General features: G+C 42.8%; 1 protein-coding gene across 3 annotated transcripts in view; it reads left to right on the top strand.

The window, feature by feature from the left end:
- Positions 1 to 729: 729 nt before the first annotated feature.
- Positions 730 to 21614, top strand: part of NTN4 (netrin 4) — a 114212-nt gene continuing 93327 nt past the window's right edge. For 2 of the 3 annotated variants that reach the window (XM_047741953.1, XM_047741952.1), the window contains exons 1-2: positions 730 to 861; positions 3651 to 4180. In XM_047741953.1, coding sequence (XP_047597909.1) covers positions 807 to 861; positions 3651 to 4180 — 585 coding nt within the window. In that variant the 5' untranslated portion in view covers positions 730 to 806. Of the gene's footprint in view, positions 862 to 1309; positions 1330 to 3650; positions 4181 to 21614 lie in introns of those variants that run through there. The other variant, XM_047741954.1, reaches the window with a different exon arrangement.

The raw sequence follows: 21614 nt of genomic DNA, 5'->3' as shown, positions 1-21614 counted from the left end.
GGGTGCTGAAGGGCACCAGGGGGGTCACGCAGGGAGATGCAGGGCAAGCGCCGGGAGGAGCACGAGGGAAGCTGGGGGCCGAGGTGACCCGTACCCGCGGGGGCTAAGGCGGGCGGAACGAGCTGGTAGCGAGGCTTCGAGGGCGGCCTGAGGGGCCGGGAGACCCTTCCCGGGGCGCGGCGGCGGCGGCGGCGGCGACCCGGCAGCGCAGGCTGCACCGCCCCGGCTGTCAAGCGAGCGCTGGGGGCGGGCAGGAGGAAGGGGTGGAGGTGCAAGGGGAGGAGGGCTGGCACCGGAGCGCCGCGGTGTCGGTGCAATAAAAATGCATCCCATGGAACTGCCCATGGAGAAGGACGGGACCGAGACTCGGCAGCGAGAGGAGGTGGTAAAAGCGGAGGAGGACGCCCGGGAGGCAGCAGCGGCGGCGGCGGCCGGGAAGTGAAAGGTCTCGCAGAGTTCAGCGGCTGCTGCGGGCGCTGAGCCCCGGGCTAGCGGCGGAGAAGTCCGCGGGACCGCTCCGCAGGGGCTGCGCGGCCAGGCCGGCTATGGTCCGGGGGCTCCCGTCGCCCCTGAGGTGCCCGGGCCCCTCCAGGCCGGTGCGCGAGGGTCACCCCACCGCCCGGCGCGGCCCCGGCCCGCGGCTCCCAGCAGCCGGCGCCCACTGACCGAGCTTGGCGCCCCAGGAGGGGGAAGAAATAAAGAGCCCCAGTTCTTCCCGAGGACTGTTGGCGCTTCATCCCACAACCGAAAGGGCTCAGCTCCCTCCCGCACCCGCCCGGCCCGGGTCCTCCCGGCTTCTCCCGGCCATGGGGAGCTGCGCGCGGCTGCTGCTGCTCTGGGGCTGCTCCGCGGTGGCCGCAGGTGGGTGGTGACGCTGCTGGGCCCCCACCCCCTTTCCCTCGCTCTTTCTGTTCCCTACCTCGGGACTCGGGGGTGCAGGGGAGTGCGGGCTGGGAGCGCTAAGCTCAGCTCCGGAGGATGAAATGAGTGGCCATGTTCCGCCTCTTTCCCCCGGGTCTCTGCAGTTTAAAATACTATTGATTTTTTTGCAACTGCGATACACATGCCCTTAGATAACCCGATATCCTGGGTGCGCCCTGCCGGAGATACCGCGGCCTTGGTTTCTTTCTCGTTTTGAGCTTGCGAAAAACTGCTATTCCACTTTGTGAGGAACAAAGGACCAAGCTCGCCATCCCCCGGCACTTCATGGCCTGAGGAATGATGGGGAGGGATGGCCCAGCGACCCTGGGCGCGCGTGGGCCGCGGCTGCTCTCTCGTGGAGAGCGATCGCCGCAGTCCCCCACCTCATGCTGGGCACTAGGGAACCAGGTAGGAACACCTGGGTGGGGTGTGTGCCCTTTCTCCACGGCAGTGGCTGGAACGCAGTGAGACCCCGGGCTGGGACGATAGGTGGTCATCACCCTGGGTTGCACGAGCTGGCTGGCCGCCCCTAGGGAATTGGTACCCTGGTTGAGGCTCCGTGGGAGGTCGGGGGCGGGTCTGCTCTCTGTCTCGGTAACTGGACGGCGGGCAAAGGTGTCGGCAGAGGCTCTCTCCCTCCTGCTCCCACCCCGGCTTTCCTAGGCTGTCCTTGGCCACCCGTTCCCAGCGCGCCGTTTCTAAATTCGGGAGCCCCCCTTCTGTTCCTCTCCCTCCCCCTTGAGGGTCACCTGGTTTCTAGTCAGGGGTAAGGTCAGCTCACTGTGTGAGGGGGAAAGAAAGTGAGGGACTGACTCTTCACGCATCCAATCTCTCAAACATTTCTCCTTTGCTCTAGAAAGGGGAGTGTGGGCTGGAGGGACGGACTGGTGGACAGAGAACATTGGCGCCCTGTACCTTCCCTTCTTCCACTCTGCCCCCCAGAGACGCTGGCAAACAGTAAAGCAAAGTTTTAGAATCTTCACCCCAATCCGCCAGATTCAGGAGCATCCTTGCTATGCTTGGATAGTCACTTCTTTGCGGAGCTCCAAGTATTTTGCCTACCAATTATTTATCTGGCTCCAGTCCTTTCTGTACTTACTACTTTGAAGGCATTTAAAACGATCCAGTACTTTCCCCCAAGGAGCCATTAGAGGTCTAAGATTTTACTTTAATTCTTCTTAGGGATGCACGCCTGCCTGCATTTATGCATGCTCCCCAAACCACAAAGTGAATTTTATTAAATCTTTCCCTTTTCAAACCATGTTATGGCAAAAACATGCAAGCAATCAGGAGGTTGTAAATAAATATCACAAGGCAAGTGTTTCAAGTCAAAAATACTTGTACGGGCAGTATATGATTTTCCCTGAAATGCTTTGCAGGTGAGTCATAGCTCACTGTGTGTTTGGGTGATCTGGCCACAAGCAACTGTTGCTGCCGCTAATCAGAACAGTGGCAAACAGAGACTGGGCATAATGCACTTTGAATTTGACATTTAAAAAAACGTGCCTAAAGAAGCCCTTTCTTTTGGTTGCAGAGGCTATGTGGGGTTGGTGATTGTCAGTCAGTGTGTGAAATGTCTGTCTCTGTTTTAGTCTAAGCTGTCATTTGGCTTCTCCAACAGCCCAGTGATAACAGTTCAGAGGTGCTCTCTCTTAAGAAGCAGAAACGTTCAATTAGCCAGAATTTGGGGTTTGACTTCCTTTTCCTTCTTTCCTTCTCTGTTTTAACTTCTAAAATAGATGATTTTGCTTAAGGTATTCATAATTAACATGACAAACCCAAATTAAAGGATTAAAATACGTAGTCAAGATGTTAATAAGAGGATAATGTTTATCATTTTAAGTCATTTTGAAACATTAAAGTCTGTTGGACCTTTGTTTGGATGGAAGCACATGTTTCTTTAAGAAGGTGTTTTAGTTCACAGATAATGTTTAAAGGTGCTGTTAGTGGCTGCCAGACTGTAAACATTCTCCTGTTAAGCAAACAGGCAACTACTATATAATCTGTCATAGGTAGAAGCCCTCAAGAGGCAGAGAGCATGTCAAATAAGCTTTTCTGCCATTTGGCAGTTTAGAGATTCTTTTATTAGTTATATTTACTCAATATCAAAAATAGATATTATGTATCTGAGCACCAGTGGTCTCTCATTTTGCCTCCCTAAGTGAGATCCCACTGTATATTGATAAATATCTCGTATTGCTTTTCCTAGGGAATTTGTCCTGTCACATTTTTGGATTAAAAATATAATAGAATAAAACATTTCCTCCTTAATGTGTCCTAATAAGCATGTTAGATAATGCTAAGGACTCAAATTATATCTGAAAGACTAAATTTGGTGATCTTAAAAACATTATTGTTTTTAGGGATTATTTAAGTCCTACTTCAAAACAAACACGTATTTCAAATATAGGGAATAGAATGTACTTTTTAAGCAAAGTACTTAAAAAGTTCAGGCCAATATCTTTCCCCCAGTGTTTCCCCTTTCCTTTCTCTCACCCTTTATCTGTGTGATTTTACCCCCTTTATGTGAATCGTGCATCTGACCATGAAATGCTTGCACACATATAGACAAACGCACTGGAAATGCAGGACAGTATTCTGTGCTCCAGTTTGATAGAATTTCCTCTTTAGTGAAAGTCTTAAGCTCTTTGGGGATGACTTGACCGTTGAAGACAGAAGAGCTTTCCAGATGGGTTTGTCTTGAATAACATATGCTTTCCCTTTCCTAGGACTGAGTGGAGTAGCCGGAGTGAGTTCCCGCTGTGAAAAAGCCTGCAACCCTCGGATGGGAAACTTGGCTTTAGGGAGAAAACTCTGGGCCGACACCACCTGTGGCCAGAACGCCACTGAGCTGTACTGCTCCTACAGTGAGAACGCTGATCTGACTTGTCGGCAGCCCAAATGTGACAAATGCAATGCCGCCCAGCCTCACCTGGCTCACCTGCCAGCCGCCATGGCAGACTCATCGTTCAGGTTTCCCCGCACGTGGTGGCAGTCTGCTGAGGATGTGCACAGAGAAAAGATCCAGTTAGACCTGGAAGCTGAATTCTACTTCACTCATCTAATTATGGTGTTCAAGTCCCCCAGGCCAGCAGCCATGGTGCTGGACCGGTCCCAGGACTTTGGGAAGACATGGAAGCCTTACAAGTACTTTGCCACAAACTGCTCAGCTACATTTGGGCTGGAAGATGATGTCGTCAAGAAGGGAGCTCTTTGCACTTCGAGATACTCCAATCCTTTTCCGTGCACTGGAGGAGAGGTAAGAGCACACGTTTAACTCCACGCTCTAAGTAAGGTAGAAAAATGTTACCAGCCCACATTTTTTTAAAGCATGAAGGTGTACTTGTAGCAACATGAATGAAATTAGAATTTTTCATGAGCTTTATTTGTCATAAATTATTTCTCACCCTTAGATATGGATGTATAGTCATTTTCAAGCAGGTTGTCCACTGGCTGGGTTTGGCTGGGAATTCAAAGGTTTTAATTTTCTTAATTTTAGGAAGAGTAGATACATGGCATCATCACTCTATCTTTGAGGTTTAAAGGGCTAATGATTTCTTCAGTTAGTGAGACTACTTACTGTAATTCCGAAGGAACAGGATTTACTGAGACAGCCGGTTCCTGGAGTCCATGCATGCTGGTATCTTCCTGAAACTGTTAATATAAATAGGAAGTAAATAAAACTAAAGCCAAGGGAGAAAAAAAATCTGTTTGTCAGAAGGATACTTTTGTATAACAGTGGAGTTTTATTGTTAAGATTATAAGAATGCATAGCAAACAAATGAGGGTAGTGTCTTTTAAGATACAAAAGTTCTTTTTGGACTCACAGTTGCAGTTTAGGGACTTCTATCTACCTTGGGCCCAAAACCATCTCAACCTCATTTTGCAAAACAGCCTCCTTAGCTACTAGTCCAATTTCTGTATGGAATGTTTTCTCCTTGTTTCATATTTCCCCTTCCCTAATGGGAAAACAGGTCTTTTTAACTTATGTGGATATACCTAGAAAATCCCCCTCACCCCTGTATAGCATTATGAAAACATTTAGAGAAAACTAAGTTAAGTGAAATCAGATTAAGAATGTAAAATACCATCATGTAGATCAAGAAATATGGATTCAGACAGGTGCCTGGCTGGCTTAGTCAGCAGAACTCATTCAGAGTCATGTGTACAAGCCCCATGTTGGATGTAAAGCTTACTTAAAAAATAAAATAAATAAAATCATGTTTAAAAAATGTTGATTCTGGAAAAAAGGGAAGAGAGAATATAATCTTTCTAATTCTGGCACGTGTCATGAACCCACAGACGAAATAAGTGGTTCTCAAGTAGGGGTGATTTTTCCACCCCTGGACCCTCCCAGGGGACATTTAGCAGTGGCTGAAGACATTTTTGCTGGGAGAGGGATGCTGTGGGCATCTCATGGGAGGAGGCCAGGGACTGCTAAAGCTCCTACAAGACGGTAGTACCACTCCCACTGCCACTCCCACCAAAGAATTCTTAGCCTCCTGTGTTAATAGTAGCAAAGCTGAGAGAGCCTGGACTACGTGTGAGGCATATGTCCAATGTCTATAGTACAATAGCTACAAAGACTAAGATATGCTCTCTTCTAGTAGTCCTAGCCGTCCTTTGTTTTTCTGTTTTCCGGCTTCCCAGATGATTGTATTTAGTAAATACTTAGGAGCCCCTGCTATGTATTAGGCACTGTAGTCAGTGCCACTAATTCTGCCTTTGGTTTGGGGAGAGGGGTGCTTGCGAGCGGCCTAATAAAGAAGCTGGTTGGGAACTTCTTCCCCCTGCTACCAAAGTCACATATGGACTTTAGCCATGTTACCCAGCTCCTTCTTCTGTGTGCTGTCTGTGGACCGGGCACAGTGCCGCTGGCATGGGAACCAAGTGGGAGTGGCACAAACAGCCAACAGATGACTTTTCCTACTTCTTCTTCTTGGTCTCTAAAGTTGGCACCTGGGTGGCTCAGTCAGTTAAACATCCGACTTGGTTTTGGCTCAGGTCGTGAGCTGAGGGTCATGAGACAGAGCCCTGCGTGGGGTGCCTGAGATTCTCTTCTCTCCCCCCTGCCCCTCTTGCTCATGCTCTCTCTCTCTTTTTTTCTCTCTCTCTCAAATAAATAAATAAATCTTAAATAAATAATAAAGTTGGCTTCATATTGTAAACCCATGTGCACCCTGTCACGATGGACATTTTTAAAGATACCAGGACAGGAAGAGACGGATAAGTTAGACTCGTTGTTTTCTTATGTGGAGAACACTTTGTGTTGCAAACAAGGGAATGGCTTGAACTCTCAAATTGCTTTGGAATTGATCCACACGCTCATATCGGTTCCCTACATCTCAGTGCTACTGGGCCATGTGTATCTATGAAGTAGCAAAAATACAGTCTTTCAGTAACCAGATGGCAGGCATGCTTGCTTAGCAAATATCACATTGAATGTATTACAATGGCCCAGCAATTACTTAGAGATAACTAAGGTAACATTTATTTAACTCAGAGTGGATGCAAAATCTTATCTTCTTTAAAGCCCAACTACTTATTGTCATCAGTGCTTATTATATCAAATTTCAAGCACAGAGAGACTAAAATTTGTGTTAGATATTTTGCTTTTTATATCCAGTTTTAGTTACCTTTTATATCCAGTTTGTTTCAGTAGACTTAAAATTCAATGGCAAGAAAAAAAATCAAGAGCCATCCGGTTCCCTCTCGAGTATTTTTGCAAGCATACAGTAAACCATCATAGAATTTCTTCCCTTCAGAGCACAGGTTTGGGAGTGAATCTTTCCCTCCTGAGTTGGAAAGTAGAAGAGAGTCTTCCTCAAACATAAGGTTCAGAGGACACCTCCCTGGAGGTGTTTACTACCTATGTCTCCTGTGTTGCTGTGAAATATAAGTTAGTGCTGAACCACAGATTAATTTTGCAGTACAACTCTCTATCCCCAGTCTCCATCTTTGGAAACTGACTGATCAGAAAAATAAGCCAGTTACCCTAGGGCCAAATAAGTCATCTCAAATTTCATTTGTTGCTTACTTATACTATTATATAGACCTCTATCTTTCTCCATTCAATATAAGACTGCTTAGGACTTCTCTAGGTATTATCCTACTACTCAGGCTAACATAAATATATCCCAGACTTAATTTGTTTCCATTATTCATTCCAAAATACTTCTTTGGATTTTTAGGGCCTTAGAGAGACCTGCAGCTTCATGTCTAAGAAATCAGATACCTCCATCTTCAGAGTTGAAGGCACCAGACATCTGAAAGAGGACTTTCAAAAATATGGGCCCCCGTGGGGTGCCTGGGTGGCTCAATCAGTTAAGTGTCTGCCTTCAACTCAGGTCATGACCCTAGGGTCCTGCATTGGGCTCCCTGCTCATTGGAGCCTGCTTCTCCCTCTCCTCCCCACTTGCACACACTCTCTCTCTCAAATAAATATATAAAATCTTTTTTAAAAACAATACAGTCCTCAAAAGCCTCCCAGAAGGATACTTTTTAATCAAGTTAAATCAAGGTTAAATCTGCTATACAACAACTTCCTAAACTGGTCAGCATTTACAATGAATGGTTCTCCTACAATGTGTCTTCTTTGCAGGACAGGAAACCAAGGCTCAGAGGTGAAGCGATTTTCCCAACAACATTGCATTAGTTAGTTATATGGCAGAAGTAGGACTAAATCATGGGTCTTGTAACTGTAAGTCTAGCGTTTGTTCCACAAAACTATGTTCTGTTGTCATTATTGACCCCCAAAGAACTGCTTGCAGAGAGATGTCTGCATATCTCTCTTCTTGCTCACTCTGTCACAACCATTTGTTACTCATCTAGATGTGACATGAAGGTGAAAAAGGTGGTGCCAAACAGCTTTCTCCTGAGCAGGAGTGTCCTCTGAGTATTACTGGTGTTCTGGTTCCATGACCAAACTAGGTTGAGAAACACTGAGTGGGTTTAGCAAAATTAACACCTGTAAATACATAAATGTTCTCATTATGTGACCTGTGTTCCTAAGTGGGAAATACAGGATGTGATCTTCCCAAACTTATTTACCCAGTGCAACCCTCTTTTTGCAGAACTCCAATTACTAGCTTTCAGAACCCCAGAGATCCCCAGATTACAAGTTGGAAAATGCTGGGATGGAGGTGTTAATGCTCCCCAAATCCTGGTGAAAGGACAGATGGGAGAGATGTTGTTCAAGGGGGACAAAGTTTCAGTTATGCAAGACGAATAAATTCTGGAGATGATGAGTAAATTCTAGTGAATTTATAATAAATAAATTCTAGTGTACAGCAATGTGACTATACTTACCAACACTTCCTTGTGTGTTTGTAATTTACTAAGAGGGCATATCAAGATTCTCACCACACATACACAAAAAAGTGGTCAATGAGGTGATGGGTACGTTAATTTGAACATGGTGATTATTTCACAATGCATGTGTACATCAAATCGCCAAATCATACTCCTTAAATATACATACTTCTCAATTTTCACGTATACCACAATAATTATTAAAAAGGCACAGAGAGGCCTGGTACTTGTCATGGTTTGACATCAAAGCTCTTTGCCTGTTGGGGGCTTCATCTTCTACTGAGCTGGAGCCGTGGGTAAAAACAACTTTGAAGCTAAAGATGAGAGGTTAGGTCAGCTTTTGGGGGGATTCAGAGAAGCACTGTCAGACTCCCTCTGGGTACAGAAAACAGAGGGAAGTGAGGAGTTACAGCAAATCATTTTAGGCTCTGCACAGTGAGGCTTCATTCAAAGGGAGTTTCAGTCGTCACTATTCAGGAGACAGCAATGTTCCAGCGACCCCGCGGCAACTCTAGGGTGATGGAGTCATCATCTCAGAAGCGAGCATTGCTGCCCCTTGCTCTATAACTTACTGCTAGAAAAGCTCTATTCAAAATTGGATAGCAACCAACCAAACCACACAGACTTTTTTTTCCCTCCAGGGCACTATGAATATAAAACACTCAAAGGGAGGCAGCAGCACAGAGAAGCCAAGAACAGAAGAAGGCTGGTCTCAAATGAAGCACCAGGGAAGGATTGTGCCGGCCTTATTTGCCTCTGTATTCCCAGCATGTAAGCACATTGCTGGGATCACAGGAGGCATCCAGTAAATCTGTAGCTGAATAAATGAGCATGAACAGATGAGAGAGATGACAAGGAAGAGCATATCCTTAGATGACACAGAGGGGGAAAATGAATATAAGCCTCGGGGAGGGGGATAAGATTCAGAAACCCTGGTTAACATGGAGAAATTGAACTGGTAAAAATATGAGATAAGCTGTGGTTGGGGAAAGGCAGTTAATGAAGGACCTTAAATTACGTTTATTCATTCGTTTGTTCATCAAATAATTTTGGGGCTGTTAGGTGTCTGATGCCATTCCAGGTGCTGGGGATATGGTGGCGAATCGAAACAATAAAAGTCCCTGTTCCCGTGAGGCTTAGGTGCTGGGGGAGGGGGTTGGAGGGAGAACAGAAAACCAATACTTAAGTGAAATAGACAGTATGTCAGAGTGTGATAAGGACCAAATTAAATTAAATTAAATTAAAAGAAATAAGAATAAAAAGAAAGAAAGGAAAAGAAAACAAGGTGGAGGATGGGGAGTGCTAGCAAGGAGGGTTTGCTGTTTCTAAACAGATTGAAAGATTTGTGTTTGATGGAATAGTCAAGAATTCTGAGTTCCTGGCAAGTTATTCTGAGTGAACAAAATCTGTAATTAAGGGTCCCGTGTCTTCAACCTGTAGATATGGAAAAATGAAGTTGTGTATTATAATGACAAGCATTGTGAAAAATTCCTCTTGCAAGTGTTTCTTAGAATGAGAGCATTTGAAGAGGAACCTACATGTCATCGATGGAAAAACACATGACTGATGAGTAATCTGAAGCCTAAAGGGAGTTAAATGACTTGTCTGTAATTACTCAGCTGAAATCTGTGTTTCCTAACTTGTAACCCAGTGCTATTTCCACTATAATAGTTTGAAATTCCTTTGTCTCAAGTCAGGTGGTGTGAAAGATACAAAAAAGATATACATTCCTTTCTTTTACTGTCCTTACAATCTACTGGGTAAGAATTAAACATGATCCTTGGGGTGGCTGATTTATTAAATAATATGAGATAGTGTATGATTAATTCCCAGATATGTTGTGCAAATTACATGCCTTTCAAAATCTGAGTAATCATTTGTCTCTTTGAAGGATGTCTCTTTGGCACAGAAAAGATTACATTTCAATACCTTGTGGTAAAGTCACTGGCACTAGTGTGCAGAAAATGATTAATTACTTAATCAGGTTTTTGCAGGTATTTACATTTACAATATGCTAAGCAATATTTAGACTTTTAGCTGAAAAGAGAACGTAATACATGAGTTGGAATACTTTCTAAACACTCCTCTTTGGTTAGCTCCTTGTGTTTTCTTAATCACTGAAACCTGCTTGTGCCGATTGTCGCAGTAGCAACGCCGTGAGTCAAGGGGGCAGTGAACACCCATGTGGCAGGCATTCTGTAGAGAGCACCATACCCCTTATTAGCGCGAGAACCCTGGTAATTAGGTCCAGTAGTAACCCCATTCTACAGAAAAAGAGACCGAGACTTAGTGAGTCAGAGTAACTTGGTCAGACTCAAATAAGAAATGAGCCAACCCACGCCAGAGCAGGGATTATCAGCTTGCCTTTAAATTATTTACATGATTAGGTTTTATTATAGCTAAAAAAATTTTTTTAAAAAGTAAACTAGCTAGTAGCTGCTTTAAGTCATTTTTCTTACCAAGTTATTCATCCAGTGTATTAATGTTTTGCTTTGAAGCATATTCCTAGGTATAATTTTGTTGAACTTCCTTGAAAATAAAATGTTGTATATATTTGTTTAGAGTGTTTCGATTAGCCACACCCTGGAATACTCCTTTCCTGTAGGGGTGGGGCCAGAAATTTATAACAGTGTTCTTCAGGAAAAAAAAAAAATGCCTTTAGTTTAAAAAAAAAAAATCCACAAGGCAGTTGTTAATTAAAATTACTTAAAGAAGCTACATAAAAATTAGAACCACCCCAGAGATTAAATCAATAAACTTTGATTTATTGATTTCAAAGAATAGACTCTTCCTCCAAATATACCTCCTTTCTAGCTATTTAAAAAAAAAAAGTCTGTTAGCGTCTGTTTGCTATGCCTTTGTTCAATTAGATGGTTTAACTTTGCCAATATTTTGTTAAAATATTCTGGAAACTTTGAGAAATCAGATTATAAAATGCCGAGTTAGCAATGAATGATTCACATTGAAAAATTAAGGCCAGACATTGAAGAGCAGACGAGGAGCAGGCACCTGGGGGTCAGGTACATCTGGGCATAGAAGAGCCGCTTCCTACCACGGCATGGAGAACCCTAGAAACCAGAATGGCAGTGATAGGGATTGAGGGCTCAGGAAGATGAGGAAAATGAATCATGACAGAGAATACAGAAGTTACTGCTTCTGATCAGTAATCAGAAGTGTCTGAAAACTCAGTAAATACAACCCTCTCCCTCCTCTGCACCCCCATGTACTCTGTCACTCGCACATAACCATATCATGTTCCCTACCTCTTCTACTCCTATAGTGTTCACTTCTTGAGGAACTCTGTCGCATCTACCCTTGTGTGTGCCCTGTGGCTCCCAGCCCCCCAGCCTCTGTACCTGGCACAGATCTCTGCAAGGCATAACTGTCCAAAATACATTTATTGAATTGAATCATACTGAATCATATGAATGTTTATTAATTATGTTGGATATTACACATCTACTAAGTGCTAAGCGCTAAGCTTTTCAAAGTAGTCATGATTCATTTATTCTTTCTATAATTATTTATAAAGCGTCTCCTATATGCCAACCATTATTTTAGGAGTTGGAGATACAGAGCAAAAAATAAAAAAATTCCTACTCCTGAGCTTACATTCTAAATGTAAGATGCTAAACAAGATAAAATATACTCAATGTTAGACAGTGGTAAGTGTAAGGGAAAAAATAAAGCAGGGGAAGGGGCTAGAAAGTAGGAAGGAGATTTTTAGTGTTTAGAAAGAACTCCCAGGGAAAGAATTCACTGGAACTTTTGAATAAGGACTTGAAGGAAAGCAGAAGTGAGCAGTGGACATATAAGGAAAGAGCAAAGACCCCAAGGAAGTGTGCCTGATGTCACCAGGACAATGAGGAGGCTGGTGATGAAACAGAGGGATGGAGGTACAGCATAGTACGTGAGGTCAGAGGTCAGAGAGATATTTAGAGGGTGGTGCCTCAGAGTAGGTGTCAGGATAGCCCAAATTTACACTCAGATCAGTTAAAGTCTGTTAATTATTTCTAGAATCCCCTTTCATTCTCCAAGTAGTCCCAATTTGGACTATAAAGTATTATAAGTTGTTATTATAAGATCATTTTACCCTGGATGAGATTGGAAGTCATTGGAGGTTTTAAGCAGAGGGAAGAAATGATGAATTTATTTTTCATAGGATCACTTTGGCTTATGTATTAAGAAAAAAAACAAAGAGGGAAGCTGGGAGACTAGTTAGAATGCTACTGTGATAATTCTGGCTAGATCTCACAGCGCACGGACAAAGGAGAGCAATGGAAACGGTGAAAGGTAGTTGAGTTCGAGATCAATTCTGTGGAAAGATCCAACAGCATCTGCTGACAGGTGGGATGGAGTGTGTGAGAGAAAGAGAGAAGTAAGGATGCTTTTAGTCTGATCACCTGGAAGAATGGACTGGCCATTTACTCAGGTGGAGAAGACTCTAGGGAAGCAGATTTGGAGAGGAATGCCAGGAGCTCATTACTGGACACGCTAAGTATGAGTTGCCTATGAGACATACGAGTGGAGATACCAAGTAGGCAGCTAGATCTGTGAGTGTAGAATTCAGAGGAGAGGTCAGTATTACATAGATAAATTTGGGAGTCATCTATGTAGAGGTGATACTGAAAACCCTGAAACTGGATGAGATTATCAGGGAGTGGATGTGGATGGAAAAGAGGAAAGTCCAAGAACGGAGTCCGGGGAGGATCAAACTCCGTCCAGTAATGCTGCCATTAATAAAAATAAAACAAACAAACAAAAAACACTCTTGCAAATCCCAAGGCTTATATGAAAACCAGTCTTGCCAGTCTGGGGGTCCAATGGTTGCTTAATTAAGAAACAGCATGCATCGAATAACATTGCCTTTCCACAGTCAGGATGGCCAGTGCAAATTCTAAAATGACAGGTGTGAAGGAAGGCATAGGGGCTGCAACTTTAGGTCACCGAAAGACCAGAACGTATAGGGAAAAGAGAAAGTGCTGACTGCATTCGGAAAGAGGATGGAAAAAGGAAAGGGAAGAGTACTGAAGGGAAAAGTTGATTTTAGTGACCTTCAGATTTTAAGGGTCTCGTATTCCATTTCCTCTTGACCTATCCCACTCTTTACCCTCTTCTGACTCAAAATTGCAGCTGCAGGAGCAATTTTTTAGAATGATTATAAAAAATTATTTTTGAGTGCCCCTGGGCCATCACAGTATCGGAAACTAAAATGTAGCATTGTACACATTTTTTCCTGCTTAGTGTGTTGTGAAATTTGATTTGCAGAATGCGATGACAGGCAGCGACCTAAGGCACAGGAACTATATGGTTAATCCCATTTAAATGCAGTCACAGGGTGCCTGGGTGGCTCAGTGGGTTAAGCTGCTGCCTTCGGCTCAGGTCATGATCTCCGGGTCCTGGGATCGAGTCCCGCATCGGGCTCTCTGCTCGGCAGGGAGCCTCCTTCCCTCTCTCTCTCTCTCTGGCCTGCCTCTCCATCTACTTGTGATCTCTCTCTGTCAAATAAATAAATAAAATCTTTAAAAAAAATAAATGCAGTCACAATTTTTAAAATGTGTTATTAATATTTTAATTAATGCTCACTGTATTGATGTTTAATTATTTTGCCAAGGAGGGGAACAGAAAGCCAACATTTGGAGATCATGGTAGAATGTGCCAAGCATTTTGCATAGAGATCTTTCTGTATCTCTAAGGAGCAAATAAACTCTTTTCCTGGATCGTTTGTCTTGTTAAGGAACAAACAAAACAAAACACCAACCTTCTTTCTACATCATGTTTCTCTTCTCTTCCTAACCTTCCTGCAAATGATAGAGGAACAGAAGCCTTTTCAGGCATCAGCTGTGTTTGCTGATATTACTTTACGCTTATAATTACAATTCCTAAAACAATAAAATAATTGTGCAAAATATTCCCATGCTTTCTACATGACATCATGTTCATTTGTGCTAACACTGTATCTTTTGGCTGCCACTGAAAAGGGCTTCTACATTTAAAATTAGATTGGAGAAAATGTAGTCACTCTCTTATACTGTTTAATCTCCATTAAGGATTATGGTTTCCCTTTATTCTAGCCCATCTGAGCCTTCAGAGGTCTTTGAGGTTTTCCATCAATTTCTCTTGTAATTGATGCTATATTTCTCTCATGTGACTTCTGTCCCTATCTCCATATGAAAGCAAAGGCCAATGAAGGACATTTCAAACCAATGATCTATTAGAAGAACCAGGCACTCCCCAAGAACCCTTATCTTTGTTGCTTCCTACCCTGACACACCCAAAGGGGGGCAACACTCACCCCTGTGTAACAGCTTCCTCCATGAGGATTATCAAAGTGCAGGAGAATGTAAGCCCACTGGGGTTCCTTTGGGTGGAGTGTAGTGAGGAGGTATAGTTTGCAAAAACAACAACAACAAAAAACCCAAAATCACAAGGTAACTGTCAGCTCCCTCTCCCCAACTCCTTTCCTCCCCATGTGTGCTATCAATTCCAATGTGTTATTTATGGCCATTTTACTTTGAAATTTTTATTTCTTTCCTCAAAGCATTGAGTTTCTTCCACATCAGACCACTTCTTTTATCTCTTCTCTGGCTCAAAATATGAACCTGTCTGTGAAAATGAACATGACAACTGAGCCTGCCCCCATGATTTTCTCTCTGGAATCTTCAGCCGCTTCTCTCAACTCCATTTTCCCCTTGTGTTCCCATCACATTCTTATTCTACTGTTCACCTTCTTGCTCCTTCAGCTAGACAGCTGAACTCTGCTGGGAAAAATTTAACACACAATTGTGCTGAGAGATACTGCTATGAATTTATGTTTTCCAGTCTAATCTGGCCCTCAAGTTTCCCTGGAAATCCTTTTTTCTTTTCAGCCCTCTTTCATTCCTGTAGTGAGTCTTCAAGAGCTTCTCTCGTCTCCCTCACACCCCTCCTCACCACCACCTCACTTCCTCTTGTTTTCAGCTAAAGAACTTGCCTCCTATCTCACTGAGAAAATAAAAACTTGTGGGAATGGCATCACAGGCTAACCCAGAACAGCCCATCAGGGCAAAAGCTGAGATTCATTCTCAATTCCTTTCTCTCTCTCAGCCAGTGGCAGTCTTTTACCAGGTCCTATCCAGTTCTGCCCCTGGGGTCTGTTTTGAGTATGCTTGCTTCTCTCCATCATACACAACCGTCCTGGTGCAAGTCACCGTGATTTGTCACCTATACTCATTATTGCAGTATTCTTCCGAATGTTCTCATTGTTCGATCATGCTTGCTCTCTGATCTGTTCTCTATGCCACACTCAAGGGGCTTCTTTAAAATCTGAAATGTCACTTCTCTGCTTACTGCCCAGTTCCCCCACCACATAGTCAACATTGCTTACTGTGGCATGCCGCATCTTTCCGAATGCCCTGGCCTCATCTCTTATCACTGCCTCATCTGCCCTGTTCCAGCTGTACCTACTGACACACGTGCTTCCTTGTCCTGATGCTTCTCTCTTCTGTTCCCTTCCCCAAGTCCTACCTCTCATTCACTTAGCTGAGTTGTCAGTCAAATATTTTTTGGGTGGGTGGGTTGATGGCTAGATTATTCATCCCCAAGGGCTGCTTATATATACTTCTCCTCTTCCGAAGAATCTGGGTTATGTGCACCATACACGTGTGCCACTCGGGTGCACCCATAGCGCATGCTCACCTCTGTCGTAGCATTTATCACCTTGTTCTCTGAGCCCCTTCAAGCAGTTCAGGCCGTGCTTTGAGACGTACTATCTTAGCATCTAACATGCTGCCTGACATAGTAAATAGATATTTTTTAAGTAAATGAACTCTGAGGTGTTATCATTGTTAATATTATCAGTGATAACCACTTACTGCTTTTTGTGGCTTGAGGGGCTTGTATGCAGGGTCTGTGGTGTGCAGATACACTGAACAGTCTGGGGGAAGACTTGCTGCATGTCCCCTAAGTTACCATTTAGGATGACAGATCCAAGGCAGTTGATCAGTACAGTTTCTCAGCAAGGACAACGTCATCGGTTCTGTGTCTTTGCAAACCCAAACCATAGGCTCTATTCCTAACCTCTGAAGGCCTGGCATAGATGGAAAGGTACAAATCTATTACCACCCCTCAAAAGCCAGTGAAGGATTCATGGAAAGTTAATTGGGGGATTTTGTTTAATTTTTCCTCAGTATCATTGAGAATGATCGCACAGAGGGCCTCCTGATTATGCTTCTGCAGTTTTTCCAGCTGGGTTTCTTCTCAGAATGCTAAGCTGGGTGCAGGGGTGTTTGTTTCGTGATTCTAGGGAACAGTCACCTCATGGCACTGCCTCTGGACAAACTGGGGTAGGTACTTGGTTCACTTAGAAAAACTGAAACGCTTGTTACTTCCTCTCCCAAAGAATTGCTGTTTCCGTTAACCTGCTTTCCATAGCTTTGAAGAAAGAAGTTTAAATATTATTTCCTTTGACAAAACAGACAAAAATTCTCAAAAAAAAAAAAAAAGTAAGATTTGGAAGCTGTGTCTCTTTTCCTGAAATTCATAGTAGTATAGTAGTATATTCCTGCTTCAAGGAGTTTATTGTCCAATTGAGACTTCTTTTTTAAATATTTTTAAATATTTTTTAAATATTTTATTTATTTGGTGCGCTTGGGTGGCTCCTTGGTTGGGCGTCTGCCGCTGGCTCAGGTCATGATCCTGGGGTCCTGGGATCTACCCACATTGCATTGGCTTCTTGCTTGGCAGGGAGCCTGATTCTCCCTCTCCCAAACAGCCATGCCACCACTTGTACTCTCTCTTGCTGTCTCTCAAATAAGTAAATAATCTTTTCAGAAAAAGATTTTATTTATTTATTTGAGAGAGAGCATGCAAGCAGCAGGGAGGGATAGAGGGTGAGGGAGAAGCAGGCTCCCCATTGAGCAGGGAGCCCAGTGTGGGACCCATCCCAGGACTCTGAGATCATGACCTGAGCCAAAGGCAGAGACTTAACAGACTGAGCCACCCAGGCTCCCCAGTTGAGACTTCTGAACTGCTGTCTTTTAAAGGATGAATAATAATTGAAAGGTGGGGCAGGGAATTCCATGGAAAAGTGCACCCTGTATAAGGAAAGCCAACTTTCAGAATGGTTGGAGCCTACAGTATGGTGGGAGTGAGGAAGAGTGAGGGATGTGGGAAACACGAGGCTGACCCTGGGGGATCAGGTCAGACTACAAATGGTCTAGTGTGTCCATATTTTGGACTCAGTCTGGTAAGTGGTGGAGACCAATCGATAGCTCTTCTGGGTAGGGATAGCCTAATTGGAACTGTTCCTGGGAGCGGTGTGAAAAATTCTTGGGCAAAATTTATGAGATTAAACTCAATAGTGATAAATGTCAATTCCTCTTTTCCAAAAATCAACTGTACTACCACCAGAGAGGTGTGACTTATCAGCCATTCGTGTGAAAAAGGCCTCAGGGTTTCAGTTGACTGTAATCTCACTGTGAGTCAACAATATATCATGATTGCCATAAAAGCTAATGCTACCTTAGGCTACATTAATAGAATAATGTTTCAAACAAAGGAGAGACTAGTCCTTCTGCTGTGTTCTCCTATCAAAGCATAGCTAGAATATTATGTTCAGGTCAAGATATTCCTATTTAGAGAAAGCCAAGCAGAACTGGTGAGAGCAATTAGAAATCTCATTATATAATGAACAATTAACTCAGGATATTTTGCTTATGAGAGAGGATTTATGGATGTTCAGGAATTGCTAGCATTCTTCAGATGTTTGAAGAGGGATTAAATGGACTCTGATGCTTTCAGAAGGCAAGAATATGACCAAAGAAAGACTTTCTTAAAAACTGGATGTATCCAAAAGACAGAGGGCTCCCCTGCGTTTCTCATCTCATGGAATGTGTCAGGAAAGGCTGAATGATCGTGTATAGATTCAAAGGTCTGTTTCAGGACTCTAGTGTCCCACCTACCTCTGAACACACAGATCATTCCATCGAGTAGTAAATGACTACTATCTCCAAACTACACCAATAGCACAGGTCCTGGAGTGAGCACTGCTTAGCTACTCACAGCATTGTTCTGGCTAGCTAGGCAGCAGTCCTCAGTTTTGGTGTAAACTTTTTGGGGGAGATCTCATTTTTTTGCAAAGTGAGTGGTCCTTCTTCTTAACCATTGAGCAAGAGGAAGTCACTTAACTGTTAAAGAAAAGGGAGGCAGGGGAAAAAGAAATGAGTCCCTATTCCCTGAGTCTCTGTTTTGTAATTAGAGATGACATTTTATGTGTAGTTCATAATATCAACAGATGAAATGAGGCAGCACATGTACAGGAGTTGAAGTCCCATGTTTGGTCCCTTACCAGGCTCTGGTGGTTCTGTCTGTACGTTAGCTCTCACCGGCACTGTCACCACTTTAGTTCAAACTCCCTTATCTTACACTTGAACCTCTCAGTAGCCTCTCTCTCTCAGTTAGGGGCTCCAGATTCTTCATTTGTAAATTGAATCAAAGTGAGAAAGAGTAAGACAGGCCATATATAAATGTGTTTTATAAATGGCTAAGTACTATATTAATACTAATTATTCATAGTCATGTAATTCAATTACATTATTAGCGAAGTAAACTTTGGGGCCACTTTATCTAGTCATTCAGCCAAATATATGGGTTTCTACTCTGTGTCTAGCACTATACCACGCTCTGAGGATAGAGTAGTAAGCAAAAATAGACAAAATGCATTCTAAAGCCTAGACTATGACTTACAAAAAAAAAAAAAAAATTACAGCACAAGCCATTTGTGAGTCCCTAACTCACATTTCGTATATTAACACTGGTCAGCTGTCAATGTTTCCAAGAGCACCAAAGGTCTGTATTTTGGCTTAATGCTTTTGGACGGACAAACCGAGAACATCAGCCTTAGTCATTTAATAGTAGATAAAATGAATGTAAAGAATTATATACTTGTATACCACCTCACACCAGTCAGAATGGCTAAAATTAACAAGTCAGGAAATGACAGATGCTGGCGAGGGTGCGGAGAGAGGGGAACCCTCCTGCACTCTTGGTGGGAATGCAAGCTGGTGCACCCACTCTGGAAAACAGCATGGAGGTCCCTCAAAAAGCTGAAAATAGAGCTACCCTATGACCCAGCAATTGCACTACTGGGTATTACCCTAAAGATACAAACGTAGTGATCTGAAGGGGTACGTGCATCCGAATGTTTATAGCAGTAATGTCCACAATAGCCAAACTATGGAAAGAGCCTAGATGTCCATCAACAGATGAATGTATAAAGAAGATGTGGTATATATATACACACACACACACATACATATAATGGAATACTATGCAGCCATCAAAAAAGAAATCTTGCCATTTGCAATGATGTGGATATAACTAGAGGGTATTATGCTGAGCAAAATAAGTCAATCAGAGAAAGAGAATTATCATATTTCCCTGCTTTGAGGAATTTGAGAGGCAGGGCGGCGGGGGGGTTGTGGGGTTAGGGAAAGAAAACATGAAACAATATGGGATTGGGAGGGAGACAAACCATAAGAGATTCACGAAACAAACTGAGGGTTGCTGGGGGGTGGGGGTAGGGGTAGGGTGGCTGGGTTATGGACATTGAGGAGGGTATGTGCTATGGTGAGTGCTGTGAAGTGTGTCAGTCTGATGATTCACAGACCTGTACCCTTGGGGGAAATAATACATTATATGTTAATTAAAAATAATAAAAAGGAATTATATACTTGTTATTAAAGCAGTAACCGAGTCATCTTCATAGGCAAAAAAGAGACTGGAAGGAATTAGATTTAGAGAAAAATGAACAAATCAGATGTACAAAGGACACTTCATGTCTCTCCATTCCATATTTAGTCCTACATATCTACTGTGACTCTACAGATTCTTTTTAAACTGTATTATGTCAAGTACAAGATAAGGAACTAAGTTTTTAAAGATATTTTTAGATGGCAATGTTACAGTAAGACACAAGTATGAGTGTAAAGTAAAATTTCTTATCAAAACTGAAAAAAAAATGTATCCACCTACACCTTGTTGGTATTTCAGACTCACGGAGGAATTTCCAAGTAATCCTGGTAAGAGGTTGCTCGGTAGCAAACTCAGAGTGAACAAGCCGTTAGGTTCCCGGCTCTTGTCTGGATTCCCTATTTGGAATTGCCTTCATTCTTTTGTGAAGAACATATACTCTGTGATTTTGCGTGGCAGATTTGTTGTTAATGATCTTAAAATAATATGCTTGCAAAAAATCTTTCTTGAGGTCCTGCTCAAGTTAAGGAGCTATGTTTAAAAGATTATCAGTTTGCAGTGCTGTAAGCAGAACTCACACACACCTGTTTTCCTAGAACTTTATAAAATATGCCCCAGGTGCACATGGAAATTCACGGTCAAGAGTTCAGTGATAAATTATTTCTGCTCCTTTTAAATTCTCCTTTTTAAAAAGTCCACTTGATAAAGCAGTTAGCTACTTCAAGATGGTCTAGAGGGTAACGCGAGTGTAATTGGGAGAATATATTACCTATGGAGCTGGCCCCTGGTACTATTGTCCTCAAAGACCATTTTAATCCCCTGGTCAGTTTCCAGCCAGTCACCTGCATCATTTCAATTGCTTCTCCCTCTCTTCCTCTCTCTGATGATAAGGAGAATGGATTCTCCTTCGTTAGGAGCTACTGAATTTTTAGACTGCTGCAACCTCCCCTCTGCCCCTTTGTAACCTCAACTTTACCTGTCACTTTAGTTGGTGTGTAACCAGAAATATTATATTTTCATGAATTAAATAATGTAAGAACAGATGCTACAGAAATATGCAGGTATCATGGCATTCTACTGAGATTTTATTTTATTTTTTTTATTTTATTTATTTATTATTTTTAAAGATTTTATTTATTTATTTGACAGAGAGAGATCACAAGCAGGCAGAGAGGCAGGCAGAGAGACAGGAGGAAGCAGGCTCCCCGCTGAGCAGAGAGCCCGATGTGGGACTCGATCCCAGGACTCTGAGATCACGACCTGAGCCGAAGGCAGCGGCTTAACCCACTGAGCCACCCAGGCGCCCTCTACTGAGATTTTAAAGTGATTCTTTCTTCCCCTTCCTCACCTCCCAAAACAATAATATTGGACCTAAATCTTGCCTCCCTGTTTTACCATGATTGGAGATGGGTGCCCAAGAGCTTACATGAATGATATTCTCATAGAGAATTCATTTATTTCCTCTCACACTACTGTCTCCACTTGTCAATCCCATTTCTTCCCAAATTGCTGTATGTAAGTTTTATAAATTTTTAAAAATCTGAATGTGCTTAGGTTACAGAAAAAAAAAAAAAACTTTGAAATGCATTTGGATTAAGTAAAATAAAATTAGAAAAAGGAATGCTCAGAAATTAATTAAGGGTTTATTTGAC

This window comes from Lutra lutra, chromosome 8 (genome assembly GCF_902655055.1).
Source record: "Lutra lutra chromosome 8, mLutLut1.2, whole genome shotgun sequence".
NCBI classification, from domain to species: domain Eukaryota; kingdom Metazoa; phylum Chordata; class Mammalia; order Carnivora; family Mustelidae; genus Lutra; species Lutra lutra.
The sequence above is the reverse complement of the archived record's forward strand: the minus strand, read 5'-3'. Positions and strand labels throughout refer to the sequence as shown.